The sequence below is a fragment of the Ciconia boyciana genome, chromosome 3 (assembly GCF_034638445.1).
Source record: "Ciconia boyciana chromosome 3, ASM3463844v1, whole genome shotgun sequence".
Lineage (NCBI taxonomy): Eukaryota > Metazoa > Chordata > Aves > Ciconiiformes > Ciconiidae > Ciconia > Ciconia boyciana.
This window is the reverse complement of record NC_132936.1, coordinates 70,428,561-70,445,124: the sequence shown is the minus strand read 5'-3', so window position 1 is coordinate 70,445,124 and position 16,564 is coordinate 70,428,561. Positions and strand designations below refer to the sequence as shown.

Here is a 16,564-nt window from a genome sequence, read left to right as displayed (position 1 = left end):
GTCCAACCCCCCTGCCATGAGCAGGGACATCTTCAACTATATTAGGTTGCGCAGAGCCCCATCCAGCCTGACCTTGAATGTTTCCAGGGATGGGGCATCCACCAACTCTCTGGGCAACCTGTTCTAGTGTTTCACCACCCTCATTGTAAAAAATTTCTTCCTTATATCTAGTCTAAATCTACCCTCTTTTACTTTAAAACCATTACCCTTTGTCCTATCCAACAGGCCCTGCTAAAAAGTTTGTCCCCATACTTCTGTAACCTGACCTATTTCTGTAGGTTTTTTGCCCTCAGTTGTCAAAATTTTCTTTGTTCCTACTGTTAAAATATGGATAGCATCTGAAGCTGCACTAAGTAAACCATGCTGGAGTTCAGCTAACTGGGTAACATTTTTGTATCTGCTATTAAAATTTTAGCAAGGCATAAAGCAAAACAAGATTCTGAAACCTATCCTGAAATACAGTCAAGGTGGTACTTGACATCTCTTCTAATGCTGCTCACTATCAACCACTCTCAATGACTACCTCAGAAACAACCATTTGTTTTGTTCTTCAGTAAGCTATACCATACAATTGTGCTTTTCATAAACTCATATTAAAACCCCATTATCAATGAATCTGCAAAATCTGTCACAGGAATTAACCTACGTGAAGAATTAGACTGGCAAAGCTGACCATATAAACGAATATTAAACACATTTTATTACACAAGCCACTTTCTGCAAAACTTTTTTGGAACATAAGTATTTACATTTAACCTATATCAGTTATGAAAACATAATGGTAATTTTTCTTCTGTTTCCTGCTCAAAAATCTGAATTATTTCCCACTTTATTAGCACCTTTTGCCTAGTGTTCTAAATAGACAGCAGTGTTAGATACAAAATTATTAAGTATTCTGCTCTTCTAACATGCCTGTCTTCTAGATATCTAACAGTTTAGCACCCCACCTCCCAGCCTGCAGATCATGTTGGCAGAGCAGTTCAGGAGAACTACTGTCTCTGCCCAGTTTTACTCAAAATTAAAGGCTGACAAAGATCTTCTATTTAAACTGAAGTATGACTCATTTTAATGGAAATGAGCCAGGAAGTACCCGACCCAGGTGGCAGATTTGAGGTGAAGCACTGAGGAATCTGGGGCAAGGTGAAAATTCTTATCCACAAAGTAAGGAACAATTTTACAAATTTAAACTAGAGAGAGACAAAATTATCTGCTCGACACTTAAAAGTGTCATTTTTACTGCTGTGGATATCTGTCCTTAACCTCCTTAATAGGCCTCAGAATTCAGTATATAACATAACTGCTGGCTCTCATCAACAGTTTTAATCTGTGTAATCAAATCATATCAGAACAGAGTGGTCTGTAGCCATGGGTCTATACTGACATAACTCATGCCAACGTAGCTGTGCTGCAAGGAAACAAAAGCAGGAAACTGCCACCACCAAGAAAGGCAAAGGTATTTTCTACCTGTTATACTAGCAAAAACGAGCTGGACCACAAATAACACAGCATGTTGCTTTATTTTCTTACTGTTAACATCAAGTTATCCTAATTGATTATAAAGCACATGGCTCCATTCCATGACAGCATCTTACCCTTCTGCTGAGCTTATGACGTATACACTGAGACTTTCATATTTAAGGCTCTTAGCTTAGAAACATCCAGTGAGGACATCAAACTTTTGAGTATAATGCATTTTCCTTTCAAGAATATAAATCCACAGATACATAAAATATCAGTAGCAACTTATTTATTTTCTGCATTACACTGTTCTCTATTTCCTGATACTGAATATGCCTATATATGCCAAATTACAATGGTTAATTTAAGAAACTCCAGAGGGCCAGAAAAAAGATGCAGATTTTGATTATCATCCTTTCTCCTAATCATAAAACAAAATAGTCTCTCTCAAACGAGTTTTTCGTGATGTCAAAACAATTATGGAAATGCAAACCAGAAACCATGAACAATTTTGTCTTCAGTGGAAGATCTGTGTTTAAACAGATGTAAGAACAAGAATCAAGAGAACCCAGAATACAAACTCAACAACAGCTAACACTGATTCATTGCATGACCTTGAACAACATACTCAATTTCCCAGTGTTTCTAACTTCTTAGCATTGTAAGTACAAGGAACTTAAGAGTGCATGGTATTTTGCATCTCATTGAGCTATGCTGGGTGCAGAAGCACTATAATCTGCATGTCACCAATGGTGTATGCAGCTGGTTACAGCTATATAAAGCACAGAGTGCATTTATGCTCTCACTCAGTGCTAGGCCAATTTTTTCACTGCTGTCACAAAACTTTGCATCTTACCCATCATCACTTTGCATTTTACATCATTGTCCGTTAGCCATATTTTGCAACAAGGTCTAATCTCAAATGACATGAAGTCCTTCTGGAAAATAGATCTGAATTTTTTAATGCCTGAAACCACATGAGCTCAGAACTGAATTAAGAAATCTAGTTTATTTCATACTAAATGTTGTCCCTGGTGTTCTCTAGAGCCACCTACTGGAAATATTTCAGTACTTGTCTTGAATCTTGATTGCAGGGCTAAGAGTAATGACAGCACAATAAGGTTTTATATGACCCCCCAAAATCACAGCAGACATGCCACTTGCATACATAATTATTACTAATTTACGTACCAAAAAAAAACCACAGCAGAACTTTCCTATTAGAATTTTTACTTTGAAAGATTAAAATTAAAACAACACACACATTTAGGTTGCACACAGAAAACCAGATATTTATGAACACTGGAGTAATTAGATGGAAATTCAGTTTTCAGACTGATGTGCAATTCCTTTTTCTTTAAAAGCAGGTGAGATGCTGGTAAGAAGCCATACTGCTTTCATAAATACAAAGCTAAAAGTCTTCCAGCCTCTATGTTACATGTTTCATGCAACGGCAACAGAAATAAACTGTTAAGTCTGAAAGCATTGTGGAGTAAGTCACCCTAATATCAACTGATCTAGAATTAACACTACTACATAGCAGATCAGTTTGGCCTTCTTTGAGAATCTAACTATTGAGACCAAGTAAAATCTCAATTTGCTCTTGGACTTGCTGTGACAGAACTCAGATGATACCTTTTTACACACACAAGACTGGCAGCAATCCATTAATAATTCTGATATCAAGTCTCGTTCAAAAAAGCCAGAGTCAGTTTCCATGGTCTTGACAAACACTGCCTGTGTTTTAACTGTTTAATCACAACCAGAAATAAAGCTCACCTTCCACTTTTTCTTATTTCAAGGAAAGTGTCTTTTTAAAAAATTATTTTTAATGAAGAGGGCAAAGGAAATAACTATGAATGTATTTCTTGAGATGACTGAAAGGTAAGGACAAACAGACTGGTGAAATGGTGCATGAATGCCTGTGAGAAAAGAAAGATATTTAAAAACAGAAGACCGCTGTGGAATCTATTCATGTCGAACAAATCAAACTTCATAAAAGAACAGATTATGTACCTCAAGGAAATATACCCCTCCATAAGAAATTTTTAAAAAATTATGTGCTGTGAAAGGATCAGAGCAGATTATTAACTCAACATTAAAATTCATAATTTACAGCCACACAAACTGAAAATTGAACTAACTCTCTTTCCTCTCTTTTTAAAGCCAGCTAAGATTGGTTTTGTACTTTTAAACGAAAGGTTGCATGTAAACAAATTTTTGTTCAATTTAGCATCTGTAAAATTTTGGGAAAACACTTACATCTTACCTCTGCAACTTCCTTCTGAAAAGTCAACGTCATCTGTGTCCTGCCATAAATAAAAGGTCCATCCTTTTGGGAAACATTTTCAAGCCATTTGATGATTAGAGGAGTTGAAACACTGAAGGGCAGATTCCCAATGATATGTATATCTGGTGGCTCTGTTAACAATTGATGGAAGAAAAACAACTGTCAAAAAGTTTTGGATAAGATTTTGCCATGAAAGAACAAGTAAGAAAGAAAGATACATGCATATCAACCTAGACTTAAAATATGAAAACAATTTTTATCATGCCACGCCAAAATTATGCCTTTCCATTTATATTTGTCTTAGGCTGACAAAACTTACACTGACAAAATTACTATTCTCAGTAATTAGTTGGAAAAAAAGTGGTTAGGTTTGGTTCTCATTTACACTTGAATAGTTCAGTAGTTTTCAGCTGATTTTCAGCTGATCAGTAGATTTCAGCTGAGCTACTCCAGAATAGCAAAACTGTAACAACAGCAAAACTACAACAGCATTTCCATGATTTTAAACTATGACAATTAGGTACAAAGTAAATAGCCACATTCATCCTTCTGTCCAACATGTTCCTCTCAGGGGCATTTTACTGAGTCTTCATAACCCCCAAAACAATCACCTAGCTCATACTGGACAGAGCTCTCCTTCTGTATAGTCCTCTGAAATCAAAAGGTCTTAGAGCAAGTACAAGACTCATAAGAAGTGATATATATTGTTCAATTATGTATCATATCAGTATACATGTGTTGTACAACACAAAGCAGGCATTTCATTAGTGGGGAACCTTATGTCTAAGCAGGAGTGCAACAGAAGTGGACAAAACAAAAGCAAGTGTATTGTTCCTTAGATACTACAGCGTTTAGTAACATGAATAAGAGACGATAATATAAAATTCAAGCTGGTTTTCTGGCACACTTTACTTATTATGCACTTTTTAGGCTGTGCTATTTCTAGCATATTTGTGATATTACACATATGTCAGGGATGGCCAAGTATCCTTCCAGCCTTTCAGATTTTCATATGGCAATAATACAGAAAAAGTGTCTCTTATCTCTGATAAGTTAGCTCCAAAGACAACAATGAGTTATATGTATGTTCTAGAAAGGTAATTTTTTAAAAACTGCATTATACCTTCATACATGCATTTCCTCATAGTTTTGTTTTGTGAAGCACTTACCTTTTGCAATGAGGTTAATATGGCTTGCAATTTTTCAAGGTGAACATAACATGGCATGGTCTTTTATGTCCTAAGTCAGAAAGCAGTTTATTGTTCTTCAGGCACTGCCGATAGTGACTCTATCTTAAATTAAGAAATTTGGAAAAGGGGCCTGGGAGATCATATCTGATTTATCTAGTAATATTACATGTTTTAAAAGGGAGGTGAAATAGAGTCCTACGAGAACCTCAGATTTGGAAAAAAAACCCCAAATCTCTGACTAGATTCTACTTTTGCCAAAGATATCCAGCTGAAACCAAAGCAATGAGAAAACTAAATTTTTGAGGACAAATTTCCTAAAAGTGTCAAAGAAAGTTACAGACATTTCTTCAGTGGAACAACAGTGGTGGCTTCTGGCTTCTTCAAAAAGAGGAAGAAGCTGGGAAAAAGGTATACCATTTGATTTGCTTTTATACTTTCCCAGGAGTCATTACTTTGCAGTCAAGACACCCTAAGGTTAATAACTGCAAAGCTCTTCAACCTTGACTAAGGTGAATGTCACACAAATTCCACTGTTTTGTCTTAGAAGAGGAAGATGATTCTCTGTTTCCTTCTAGAAAGGAAGTTAGCTCGACTCTCTCTTCTTACCTTCAAAACGTACCAGAAGAGAGTAACACCTGCACTGTGTGAACTCCAACTATATCACCACAGTTAGGACTAATTCAGAAGCCTTAAAAATGAAATAAACCAAATCCAAATACTAACCGTCCTCCCAGTTCTTTTTTAAGTGCTTTGGAAAAGCCTTGTCCATCTTATATGTCAGGATATCTCCATGAACAATGCGCACTTTTCCTGGAGCTGCTTCGGATAACATCTGTTTGTAAGCAAGCAAGCAGAATTCAGAGTGAGTATTCACCAAACCAATCTCCAATTTCAGCCACAGCAGGAATGAAATAATTGCTATATATTTATCTTCAATATACAAAAAAGCACAATAGCAGTTAAAACTGAGCACATTATTAGTAAGTATTTACTTTCAAAAAGCAAACAGTAACGAAAAAAGTTTGATGTGTGATTCTGTAAATGTTTACTATTCACAGCTGTAGAATTCTTAATAGGGAATTTAAACCTGAAAAGACTGCTAAGAGTCTCTTCAATAAGGATAATTAACAAACACTGGGCCACTAACAGGACCCCACCTGCTTTAAGTAATAATGCAAGCAGCAGGTTTTGAAAAGTTTTTAGATCCATTACCTATGGAAACAAGGCTCATGTTTATTCTGCCTCCCCCACAGATGTAGGGTCTATTATCCAATTTTAGCCATATGTGACACAAGGCTGCAGAATTATTTCTCTTAATAATCCCTGTAGTAGTCTGAAACAACACCATTAGAAACCAAGGAGTTCTTAAAAAAAGGGGGAATGAGTACCAGTAGCAGTAGAGAAAATCTCAAAAATTTGTATCTTTTTAGACATTACAAAATCCACTCTGTTGTCAACTTCTCTATCCCACTTCTGCAGCTTATCTAGTATTTAATAAAGGCTGAAATGCAAACTCAGAACTGTCTGTAGTTTGATGACCAGTTCTTTCATTTCTGGTGTCAGTTTACACAATCAAAATTAGTTAAGTTTTTTAATGTTGTACTAACCTTTTCTCCTACAGTATGAAACTATGCACAAACAGCACAACTCAAAAGCAAAGTCAACTTTTACAAAGATGACATGTGGGGATATTTATTGTTCCTAAGTCAGAATAATGAAAAATGGCTTAAAGAACAATTTTGCTTTTGCACAGAAATCCAAATCCATAAACAGTTAAGTGCTAGTGGTTTAACTGCTGAAATAAACTGCTCACCATTGTTAGTTCCATCTTCAATCTGAATCATGTTTATACCCTCAGGGGCACAAACAGCTTTTACAGGTCTCTGAGCCAAAGGAAAGTGCTGCTTTCTCATACTGTTCACAAAATGTTTACATTAAATTTTTTTGAGTAAAAATTTTTTTTACCATCAAAACAGCTAAATTTTTTGTAGAGTACTAAAAAAAAAAGCTTAACTAAAAACTAAGTGTTCCTAAATTTTTAAAGTGCAATTATTTCCAAATAGAAAAAATAAATCTAACCTCAACTCCAAACCACTTAACAGATTTTTCAGCATTACACTAGCAATTATATGGCATACAAATTCACTAATCTGCCATGATTTGTCAAATCTTTCTTTGACGTGGTTATAAATGCTATAATAGGATGAAAGATAATGTAAGATCAATAAAGTTAGAAAATAGGATAAGAGGAAGCAGACAGCTGCCTACACAATAATGGATTATTAACATATGTTATAATGTTTTTTAATAATAGTTTTCATGCCAAGAGGAGTTTGGGGTTTTTTTGAGTATCACACTTAACATAACTGAGAACTGCATTTAATTTGTGAGCAGAAAATCACAGTTGTATATTTCTAATTTGAAATAAAGACTCAGAAACCCAGTGAAACATTCTCATTTTTTAAGGCCAATGTGTGCAGCTAACAGTTCCAGGAGCTCTTGTGCACCAAGCACACGAGCCAAGTCATTCTCCAACCTACAGATCCTCTTGTTCTTCACACATAACCAAAAGGGCATGAAGAAAACATGAAGGGCATAGTTTAAAAAGTGAAATGGTGTTCCTGGAAGAATTCTATATTCAATTGATTCTCTGTCTGAGAGCGCCCTTTCTCTCCTCATAAATCTTTCCTGCCTAACTACTATTAGGGCATATGGCATAGGGAAGTTGTGCTTCTTTAAGAGCGAGACAGAACTGACAGACTCTCAGCTTGTGTAAACTGTTACTCTGTACACATATGTTCACTGTATTTCAGTTTTGCAGTAAAGAGGATCCCAACTTCCATTTTGTGATAGAGATCACAGCCTGAAAAAGTTAATGAAAAATGCTGTACGCTTTACATCAGTGATTTTATAAGTATCTAAAGAGACATTTTTAAGGAATAGTCCCCAACTGTTATTTTAATCTCTGACATTTTCTGTTATTCAAATCTCAACCCTTTTATAAGCATTTGGTTTTGATAGAGCTTTTAACAGGGAACCAGAAGAAAACAGGTATTACAACCCACATTATCACAAAAGAAAGATTCATTCTGTTATGTATCATCTTATTTGGAGGGAAAAAAACCAATACTAAATTTAACACTAATGCAACATATTTCTTGTTCATTTACATCCACTGTTACTGAGTTATAGCATCTTTATATTCAGTAACCTCATTCAGACATTTATTTCTACTGTGAGGAGGTTGCTAATTAAAAAGAAAGACTAGTGTTAACTCACTTGAATAGTAAAGATAATTACATACCAAAAGCTCATTATAGACCCCAAAAAGTATACTTTTATTCAGAGAAATCTGTTGTAGTGACTGTGTTTTGGAAGACCAGAAAAATTGTCTAAGCACTTAAAAAACTCTGTTAACTAAAGTATCATTTAATCTCAAATTCTCTCCAATCCCATAACAGTTCTTAAAATCTAAAACAAAAATGCAGATTTGCCACCAGTCAAGAGAAGTGAAAACATAGTTTTCGTACTTCGTAAGGTGAAGATGGCATACTGTAAATTACCAATGGCTAACCCTACAAAGACATAGTTACATGCATATTCAGGTTTAAGGATATGCGCTGTTTCATTTGTAGCTTACATTATTGTTGTCCTACAAAGAGATGGTAGCAGTTCTCAAGTGAACTACCTATTTATTTTCACTGCTGATTTACTACAGAAGACACAGTGCAATATAAGGAAAGCCCTTTGAATTACTATGATTTGCGGTTGTAGAGGCACAAGAAAACAGGCAAATCTAAAGAGATTTTGGACTCGGTTTTTCTTGCTAGATTTATGCAGCCGAATTCCATAAACATGGAAACTTAATAACAACACAAGTAGATGGTATTTGAAAAATGCCACAATGACTTGTGAACTTATACCAACTTCAAAAGAAAGGAACAAAAGTTGAAGAGTGTTTTTCTTGAAAATGTAAAATAAATGCTTGCTTTATTCTTCTATATCTGGATGTTAATCCACATTGAACTATATCAACTGGAGAAATACATTCACAATCTTATAAGCTTTAAAGCATAATTATTAGGATCAAAATGAAAAATAAGACCAAAGGACATTACGTTCAGCCTTCAAACTACTTCACCTGCATGGATAGACCTTTAAAGCACCTGAAACACCTCAACCTGAAAAAAACAGGCAGGCCTCAGCCTTAATTCAGTTGCAGGATCAGGTCCTGAAGAGACAATGGGTATTTAAATGAAAAGGCATATGAGAAAGCAGGAGCAATTAATAGCTATACTGTGTATTTTCATCTTCAAGCAAACGGTAGCTCTGATTTAAGCCAAAGAAGCAAACCTATTTTCAATACTGAGATTTCAACAAGACACTTGGAACCTTTCTACGTTCTTAAAATGTTCTTATTCAACGTTGTGGATACATTTATACAAACTATTCTCCAGACGGTACCTGCAATCCTGGAATAAATCGAGCATCTTTTTCAATTAAAAGGAGTTGTTCAACACCAGCATTGAGAATGGATCTGGTAATTCCTCCTGGCCCAGGGCCCACTTCGCAAACATGGGCATTTTTCAGCTCGCCAGCTTGTCTCACTATCTTGTCTGCAAGACACAAAGAACATACTAAGCCTTTATTCTCCAAAAGATCCAGCTCACTAAGATAAACTCATTGTTTATTGTTAAAGCAGAAGTGTGCTTATCTCAGAACAGACACAAACAGTGACACATCCCAGTGAAATGATCACACGCCTGCTAGACTGCACAGAATTCAGATTTGTTTCATGTAAGATACGCTCAACTGTTTAAAAAAAGACTATTTTCAGTTTAATGCCTTTAATATATATTGTTGCTCATTACAGAATCAAATAAAAAGGTAGTATTATTTCTCATCTGTAAACTAGCGGCACTGTTCTCCTCCTGCAAGTAAGCATTAAATGTCCTGAAGTCTCACTACTTATCTTTATAAAGGTATTTCACTAAAGTACCTCTGTTTAAAGGAAATTTAAGAAGCAAAAAAGATACAGTGAAGCTCTACCAAGATTACAATATGTATAGAGCAATTTTATGAGGCAGGAGCTGGAGTAAAGTAAGAGTTGGAAGACAGGCAACTGGTAGTTATAGAAAGGGGGGGGAGTTGAAAGATGAGGAAAAATACCTGTACGTAAGTGGAAGGATACCACAATGGATGGCATTACAGCCAGGAAAGAAAACAGATTAAGGATTGAAAAAAGGATTAAAAATGTAGCTAATGAAACAAAGAGATCCTTAGGAAGCATGGAGAGAGGGATGCTGAAAGAAATTACGCTGCTTACTCCGTAATTTCTTAAGTATGCAATGAAAATAAGAAATATCTAAAGACTTGTCTACTTGTAAGGTTTTACTAAATTCACGCAGACATTTTTTATTCCAGGGTAAGAGTCTAGTTATTCAGGAAGTAGAACTGACTTTCATGTTCACATCCTAAATCTTTATCAACCTGAATCTTCAAATGTAATCAAATCATCAGCTACATGAAGTTGGCACTGCATTTATTACTGCAAAACCCAGCCACCACTAGGACAGCAAAGAAACTCATCACTGATTGAACACTGCCAGCTTTGTCACCCATTGCTAACATGAAGCTGGAGAAAACTGAATTGTTCAGGACAATGTAACTGGTTCAAAAAAGCTACAACATTTCTGATAAACTGAGACAAATGACCTTCCTAACCACAGTATATAGTAAATTAAACTGCACAATGAGTTACAGTACTTTCTACGATACATAATAATCTGAAAAATTGAATCAAACCTATAAGCTACAATAGTACCTGGATGGTAGAAGTACTACTAAGGCTTGAATTTTTGCATTTCAATCAATAACCCATATTTTATATAGGAATATAGCTTCTACCTAAAAATTACTCTATAAAGAAACACATTTTCTAGGAATTTACAAGTAAAATCAATTTGTCTAAGCTAAAACTACTTTTAAAAGAAGTCTTTAAAGGTTTACCATTGAGCTGCCATTAGTTTGACAGATGTCATCATGCAAACATCACCTCCTTAGAATCTGGATTCTGAAGAAAACCGGGATACATGTTTTATAGTAGCTAAAAATATTACAGTAAAATATTTAACCTGTCAATCGTAAATCCAGGAGAAAGTTCTGGGAAAGTTGTTTCTGTGCTTTAAGACGAAAGAGTTTAATAATCTCTCCAACAGTTGGCAGGGGAGGCAGATGGAAAGCTGCCACTTTTCCTGGAACACCCATAAGACAAAACTCTTGTTCCTTCCTCCTAGAGAGACATTGAAAAGATGATTCTAGTATATGCAATAAACTCTAATACACTTAATATTAAAAACACTACTATGTTTACAAACCAACACATGATTTACAAATCATAATACAAGTGCTAAATTTTAAACATCGGTATTTTGGCTGTTGTATGCAGTGCTTATGCTCAGCATGGACTTGTGGGATTTGGGCAAGTCTCATTTTGTAGCTTTGCCAAAACATCAGGTAAAACAAAACCCTCTCGCAATTGTTCAGTGTCAATCTTTCATTACTTTAGAAAAGAATCATAAGGATAATCTGAATTCATGGCATCATATAAAGACAGAATATATTTAACTAAGTGTCCCTGAAAAAGAATTAAAATTTTATTACTTATCACCTGCTTTTCTAAGCAGACATAAGGATAGGAATCCCAAGTGTAAACAATGGCATCAGCCAATTAAAAAAAAAACCAAAAAACAACTTAACTTTCAGCAGAACAGGACAAAATGTTTGGCCTCTCTCCGCTCGCACCCGCCAGCCCCAGCCTCACCATCACAGACCTCGGAGCCAACAAGTTTCAGCACCGAGTGCTGTTTGGTAATGCCCCCCCCCAACGCTACTGCTTTCTGAGGTGCAGCCCAACACGCAACGGCCTGTCTGAGAGGAGGCCGCCTTCTGCACTTTGGGTTTTAGTGGCCTCATGACAGGGGCTGATGAGGGCAAAGCCGCGGAGCCGTGAAACCAGCGGGCAGGAAGCGGAGGGGAGCGTTCAGCGCAGACGCCATTTGACAGCTGCTGATGGGCCGCGCACGGCCCCCTGCCACGGGCAGCAGCTTCACCAGCGGCGCTCACACCGAAAGGACTGAGCCGCTCCTCTCCCGCAGACGGCCGGGGTGGGCGGCCCGGCCATCCCCGGCGGCAGGAGGACACCCCCCTTGCAAGGGCGCCGAGCCCCACCGCCCTGCTCGGCGGCCCCTCCCGTCACGGCCGCGGCCCCGGCCCCGGCCGCAGCACAGCGGGGGCTCGGGGACGCCCCGCCCCAGGCCCCACCCATAGGTCGCCCGCCCCCCCCCCCGAGGAACGGATGCTCGTATGCGTTCGAGCAGCGCGCATGCTCCCAGCGAAGGCGCCCGTAGGGGTGGCACGGCGGCCGGCTGCGCAGGCGCAGAAGCCGTCAGCGTGGCTGGGGAAGCGGGGGCGCGCAAGGCGCAGGGGAGAGAAGGCGAGGGGAGGGAGGAGCGGAGCGGCGCGCCGCCGCCGCCGCACAGGCCGGGCCGGGCCGGAGGCAGCAGGCGGCCGCGCACACATCTTCCTCTGCTTTTGCGAAAAGGAAACAGAGCAGTACCCCAGCAGCGCCGCGCTTCCTCACGGTGTAGAGTGGGAACTAACCCGGAAAAGGAAGTGCGTCCCCGGTGCCCTGGTGTCCCGTAAAGGCGCATGCGCGTGCTCAGCGCCTTGGTTGGCTGTGTGTCCCGGGGAGGGAGGGACACGCATGCGCGCCGGGGCGGGTAGACGCCCAACCGCCGTGTTGCGTGGGCATGCGCGGTTGGCGTTGCTGGACGGTGTTTCGGCGGGCCTTGGGGCTGGTTGTGGCTGTCTGCGGCTCCCGCGGTTAGCCGGGCAGCTCTGCCGGCCCGGGGCGGCCTCCGAGGCCTTTCCGCGCACACAGTATAAACCTTTCAGAAAGCTTTCATTTGCCTGCTGCTCCCGTGGCTGCCAGGGAGGGTTCCTGCTGCGTCCACGCAGGAGGCCCCGGAGCAAGGCCCCATTGGAGCTGTAGGCTCTGCTGGCAGGGATGGGCCGCAGTGGTGGGCTTGAACTGGCAGTGACGCTCGGTGTGCGTTACCGCGGCAAAGATGATTCTAGGCAATAAAAAAAACCTGTTGGCAGTCATCATTGTGGGTTAAAGTGTAGTTTATCCATTTCTGTGGTAACTCGATTTGTTTGACGCCCTGCTCCAGGAACAGGCATGTAGGTGGTGATGATATGTTTTCAAAAGAAACGGAAGTCAAATGGGAATGCAGGTTCACAGATTTGCAGATCAGTGTGGAATTGAATTGGGCTGCTATAGCTACAATGAGGTTTGGGTTTTTTTTTTTAATTTGAGCCAATTATTAGACCACTTTTCAGCTAGTCTGGATGCTGCACAAATGTCTGGCTCTGCTCATTTCTGTGTATCTAGAGTAATTTTAGAACATGATCAGAACCTGTAGTTCTCTTCATTTCCTTTGAAAATATGAATGCTGCTCTGTTTCTGTATATCTAAGTTTTTCCAATTGGAGGCATACAGCACACGTATCTTGATCTGACTGGGGAATTAGCACTGAAGAAACATATAATAATGGTGTGCTTATGGGTAATTACATTGTATAAACTGAGAAATTGTATGTTGCAACAGAATTTTAGCTACAAGGTACTGTACCAACTATAAGTGCGTGTGTTCATATATATGTGCATGTATGTTTATATCTATGTGTATATTCTTAAAACATTGTCCAGCTTTGCTCATCCTAAAATTTACTGGTAGCATCAGAAACCATTTTGGCAGAGTATTTCTGCAATATTTTTTATCACAGTGGATTAAGGAAGTTCCCTTTTCCACAGCACTTCTGAACAATTGTTGGATTTTTAAGGTTCTTTCTCTATTTTGCCTTTATAATTCTGTGCTTGATGATTATTATGGCAGTGCAAGTGAATACTGAGAAGATGTTTCCAGAAAGCTAAACAGTTACTAAAAAGCTGCAGATAATCAAGGATATTGTTAGGTAGATGTAAGAAAATGAAGACATTAAGGGATTTGCGAAAAGTAATTCCTCACTCAGGATAAATAACAGGTATAATTTTAAATAGCTTTGCGCATTAGGCATAGTTTCTGCCATCAATATCCTGTTCGAGTTAAATAATAACAGTAGATGCTGTAATGTATTTTCGTGTTGTCCTGTGAAGAAATAAGCGGAAGGTTGATACACAATATCTGCATCAATATGTTTTTACAGATGTGGGTTCAGTCATGTTCTGAGATCAATCAAGTTTATCACAGCTGAAACCTATGCATGTGAGATAAATAATATGTGTGAACATTAGTGAACAAAGAGAATATAATGCGAAGGGGCCACATTTAAAGAAAAATCACAATGGATTTAATTACGCAGTCATTAAAAACACAGAACTTTGCAATTAGTGTCAGTAAGAAAATGAGCTGGCCTAGGGTTTATTGTTTACATACAGTGGAATATTGGAATAAAATGTCATGGTCCTAATCTTATCTGAAACACTAGAATTTTGAATTTGTGAGGTATAAAGTATTTGTTTTAATACATATATTTAAATTTAAAGTTATTGTAAATGAAACTTAAAATGTAAGCTCCACCTGTTGGTGAAAATGTGGGATTTCAAATGATACTTGTTAGTTCACCCAATTCCAAAAGGGCTTTACAAGAAAATAATAAAATGGTGATTTTTTCTACTTAAAATCTGAAGACATTTGAAGGAATATGGACTCAGTCTTAGGAGGAGCAAGTGTGAAAATAGCATGGGATGAATCAGCTTTATGACCAGCTGGGGCATCCAGGCTATTTTAACTCTAAAGCAAAAAAATGACAGTTTAATAGTTTTTCTTAGTACGTTAAAAATTTTACATCAGAGCATTGTTTCAGTAATGCATTTCATACTTGACTGTCACCGAGGGTGAGCTTTTTCATCTCACAACCTCAAGTCTACTCAGTATTTGTATACAAGTATTGTTCTGTCATAGTTAAAGTACAAGCTCTTTCTTGACTAGATGCACATACAGAAGTTTCCAGGTATTTCGTGTGGCCATAACTCTTACTGTAATAATTACAAGATATAATAGCTTTATACTTAAGTACTTGAAAGAAATACAGCAATCTGTGCGAATAGGTCTACTTACAGAAAATTTTTGGTAGAAAAATAACTTGCTAAAATAATAGTTCCAGTTTATAGTTGAAATGTTTTACAGACTCCTAAAGGTGCTATAGGGGTAATAGTTTATGTGTTGGAGAGTCAAGGTGGCCCCTAAAACTCATGAAGGGAAAATGGATGAGATAAGCCTTAACTTGTCACATCATCTGGTCATTTCTAGCAGATGTCTCCAACTAAGTCTTACATATTCTGCAGGAGGAAAAGTGAGCCTTCCCAGCTTTCATCTGTTCATTCTGCTTATTCCAGCCCTTTCATTCCTTTGCAAGTTATGTAGGGCCTGCAGGAAGAGCACTTCCTTCTTACGGTCTTAAAAAAGTTCACAGAAGAAACGCGAGAAACAAACTGGAAGGAATTTTTCCATTCCTGTGAATGCCTGACACCTACCCTGTGGCTCTCCAGCCTCTTAATGGAAAATGCTTTCTCCCTTCATGTTTTGGAGTTGTCACTGGAAGACGTTTCTGATTACATACCTCAAAGTCTGCAAGAAGAAGAATAAGTTACTGGAAGATCTGCTGCATTACTCTAGCTATCATGGCACATCTCAAGCTCTGCCATTGTTAAGAAGGTGGCTTTCTAATGGCTTGCATGCTATATGTGAAAGGTTTGTTTTCTGGAGTTCACTGCCCAGAAGAGAACCTTGAGGAGCCATTGTGGTGCCATGGACAAGGCAGTGACCCATAAGTGGGGAGATAAAGATTTTGTTCCCAGCTGTCCCAGTGATCTGCTGTGTGATCGTTGGGAGATACTGTGCATGCCTCTCTATGTTTACTGCCTTATAGCTGTCTTACCAGCTTTGAATGTAAGGTCTTTGGTGACAGGACTGACTTTCCAGTATTTGTGTAACAACAAAGGGTTATGAACACCACGGTCAAGACAGTCCTTAAGTATGTAGAAAGCAGCTGGAATATGGAGAGCACTACCATAAATAGTAATAATAAAACTTTAATGACCCCTCAAGTTAGACTTTGGGCAACTACATTTTGATGCTGGAGCTCAGCCCAAGAATCTATTAAAGTTTTTAGTCTATTTTCTTTCCTTCCTCCAGGGTGAGAGCAGTTGACAGAAAAATAAAATAATACAGAATTTTGGAATGCTGGTGAAATACTTTATTTTGAGAATGGCAGGAATCCACTGTCTGACTTATTTCGTCATTTAATTGTGTCTTGACCTTAGAGACAGAGCATGCTAATTTTGAAACCAATGAAACATTCAGCACGTTTTCCACAGATCAGATAGATAGATGCCAGGGAAAGATAAACTGGGCATCTGAAGCAGCTCAGATTCAGGTCCTGAGATCAGTTGTGCAGAGACACCCTTATGGGATCACTTGGAGTTCTTTTCTCGACTGCAGCTTCAGTTCAGGTTCACCTGCCAGCATTGCAAGGGTTGAAACCAAAGTTGCGGCAGTAAT

The 16,564-nt window shown here is 38.5% G+C and overlaps 1 protein-coding gene across 3 annotated transcripts in view; it reads right to left on the bottom strand.

The window, feature by feature from the left end:
* Nucleotides 1-12,639, bottom strand: part of TFB1M (transcription factor B1, mitochondrial) — a 28,846-nt gene extending 16,207 nt beyond the window's left edge. Inside the window, exons 1-5 of one of the 3 annotated variants that reach the window (XM_072856067.1) lie at nucleotides 12,557-12,639; nucleotides 11,073-11,230; nucleotides 9,403-9,554; nucleotides 5,662-5,770; nucleotides 3,728-3,879 (exon numbers count right to left, since the gene is read on the bottom strand). In XM_072856067.1, coding sequence (XP_072712168.1) covers nucleotides 3,728-3,879; nucleotides 5,662-5,770; nucleotides 9,403-9,554; nucleotides 11,073-11,205 — 546 coding nt within the window. In that variant the 5' untranslated portion in view covers nucleotides 11,206-11,230; nucleotides 12,557-12,639. Of the gene's footprint in view, nucleotides 1-3,727; nucleotides 3,880-5,661; nucleotides 5,771-9,402; nucleotides 9,555-10,947; nucleotides 11,231-12,556 lie in introns of those variants that run through there. The other 2 variants (XM_072856066.1, XM_072856068.1) reach the window with 2 other exon arrangements.
* Between the last annotated feature and the right edge of the window lie 3,925 nt (nucleotides 12,640-16,564).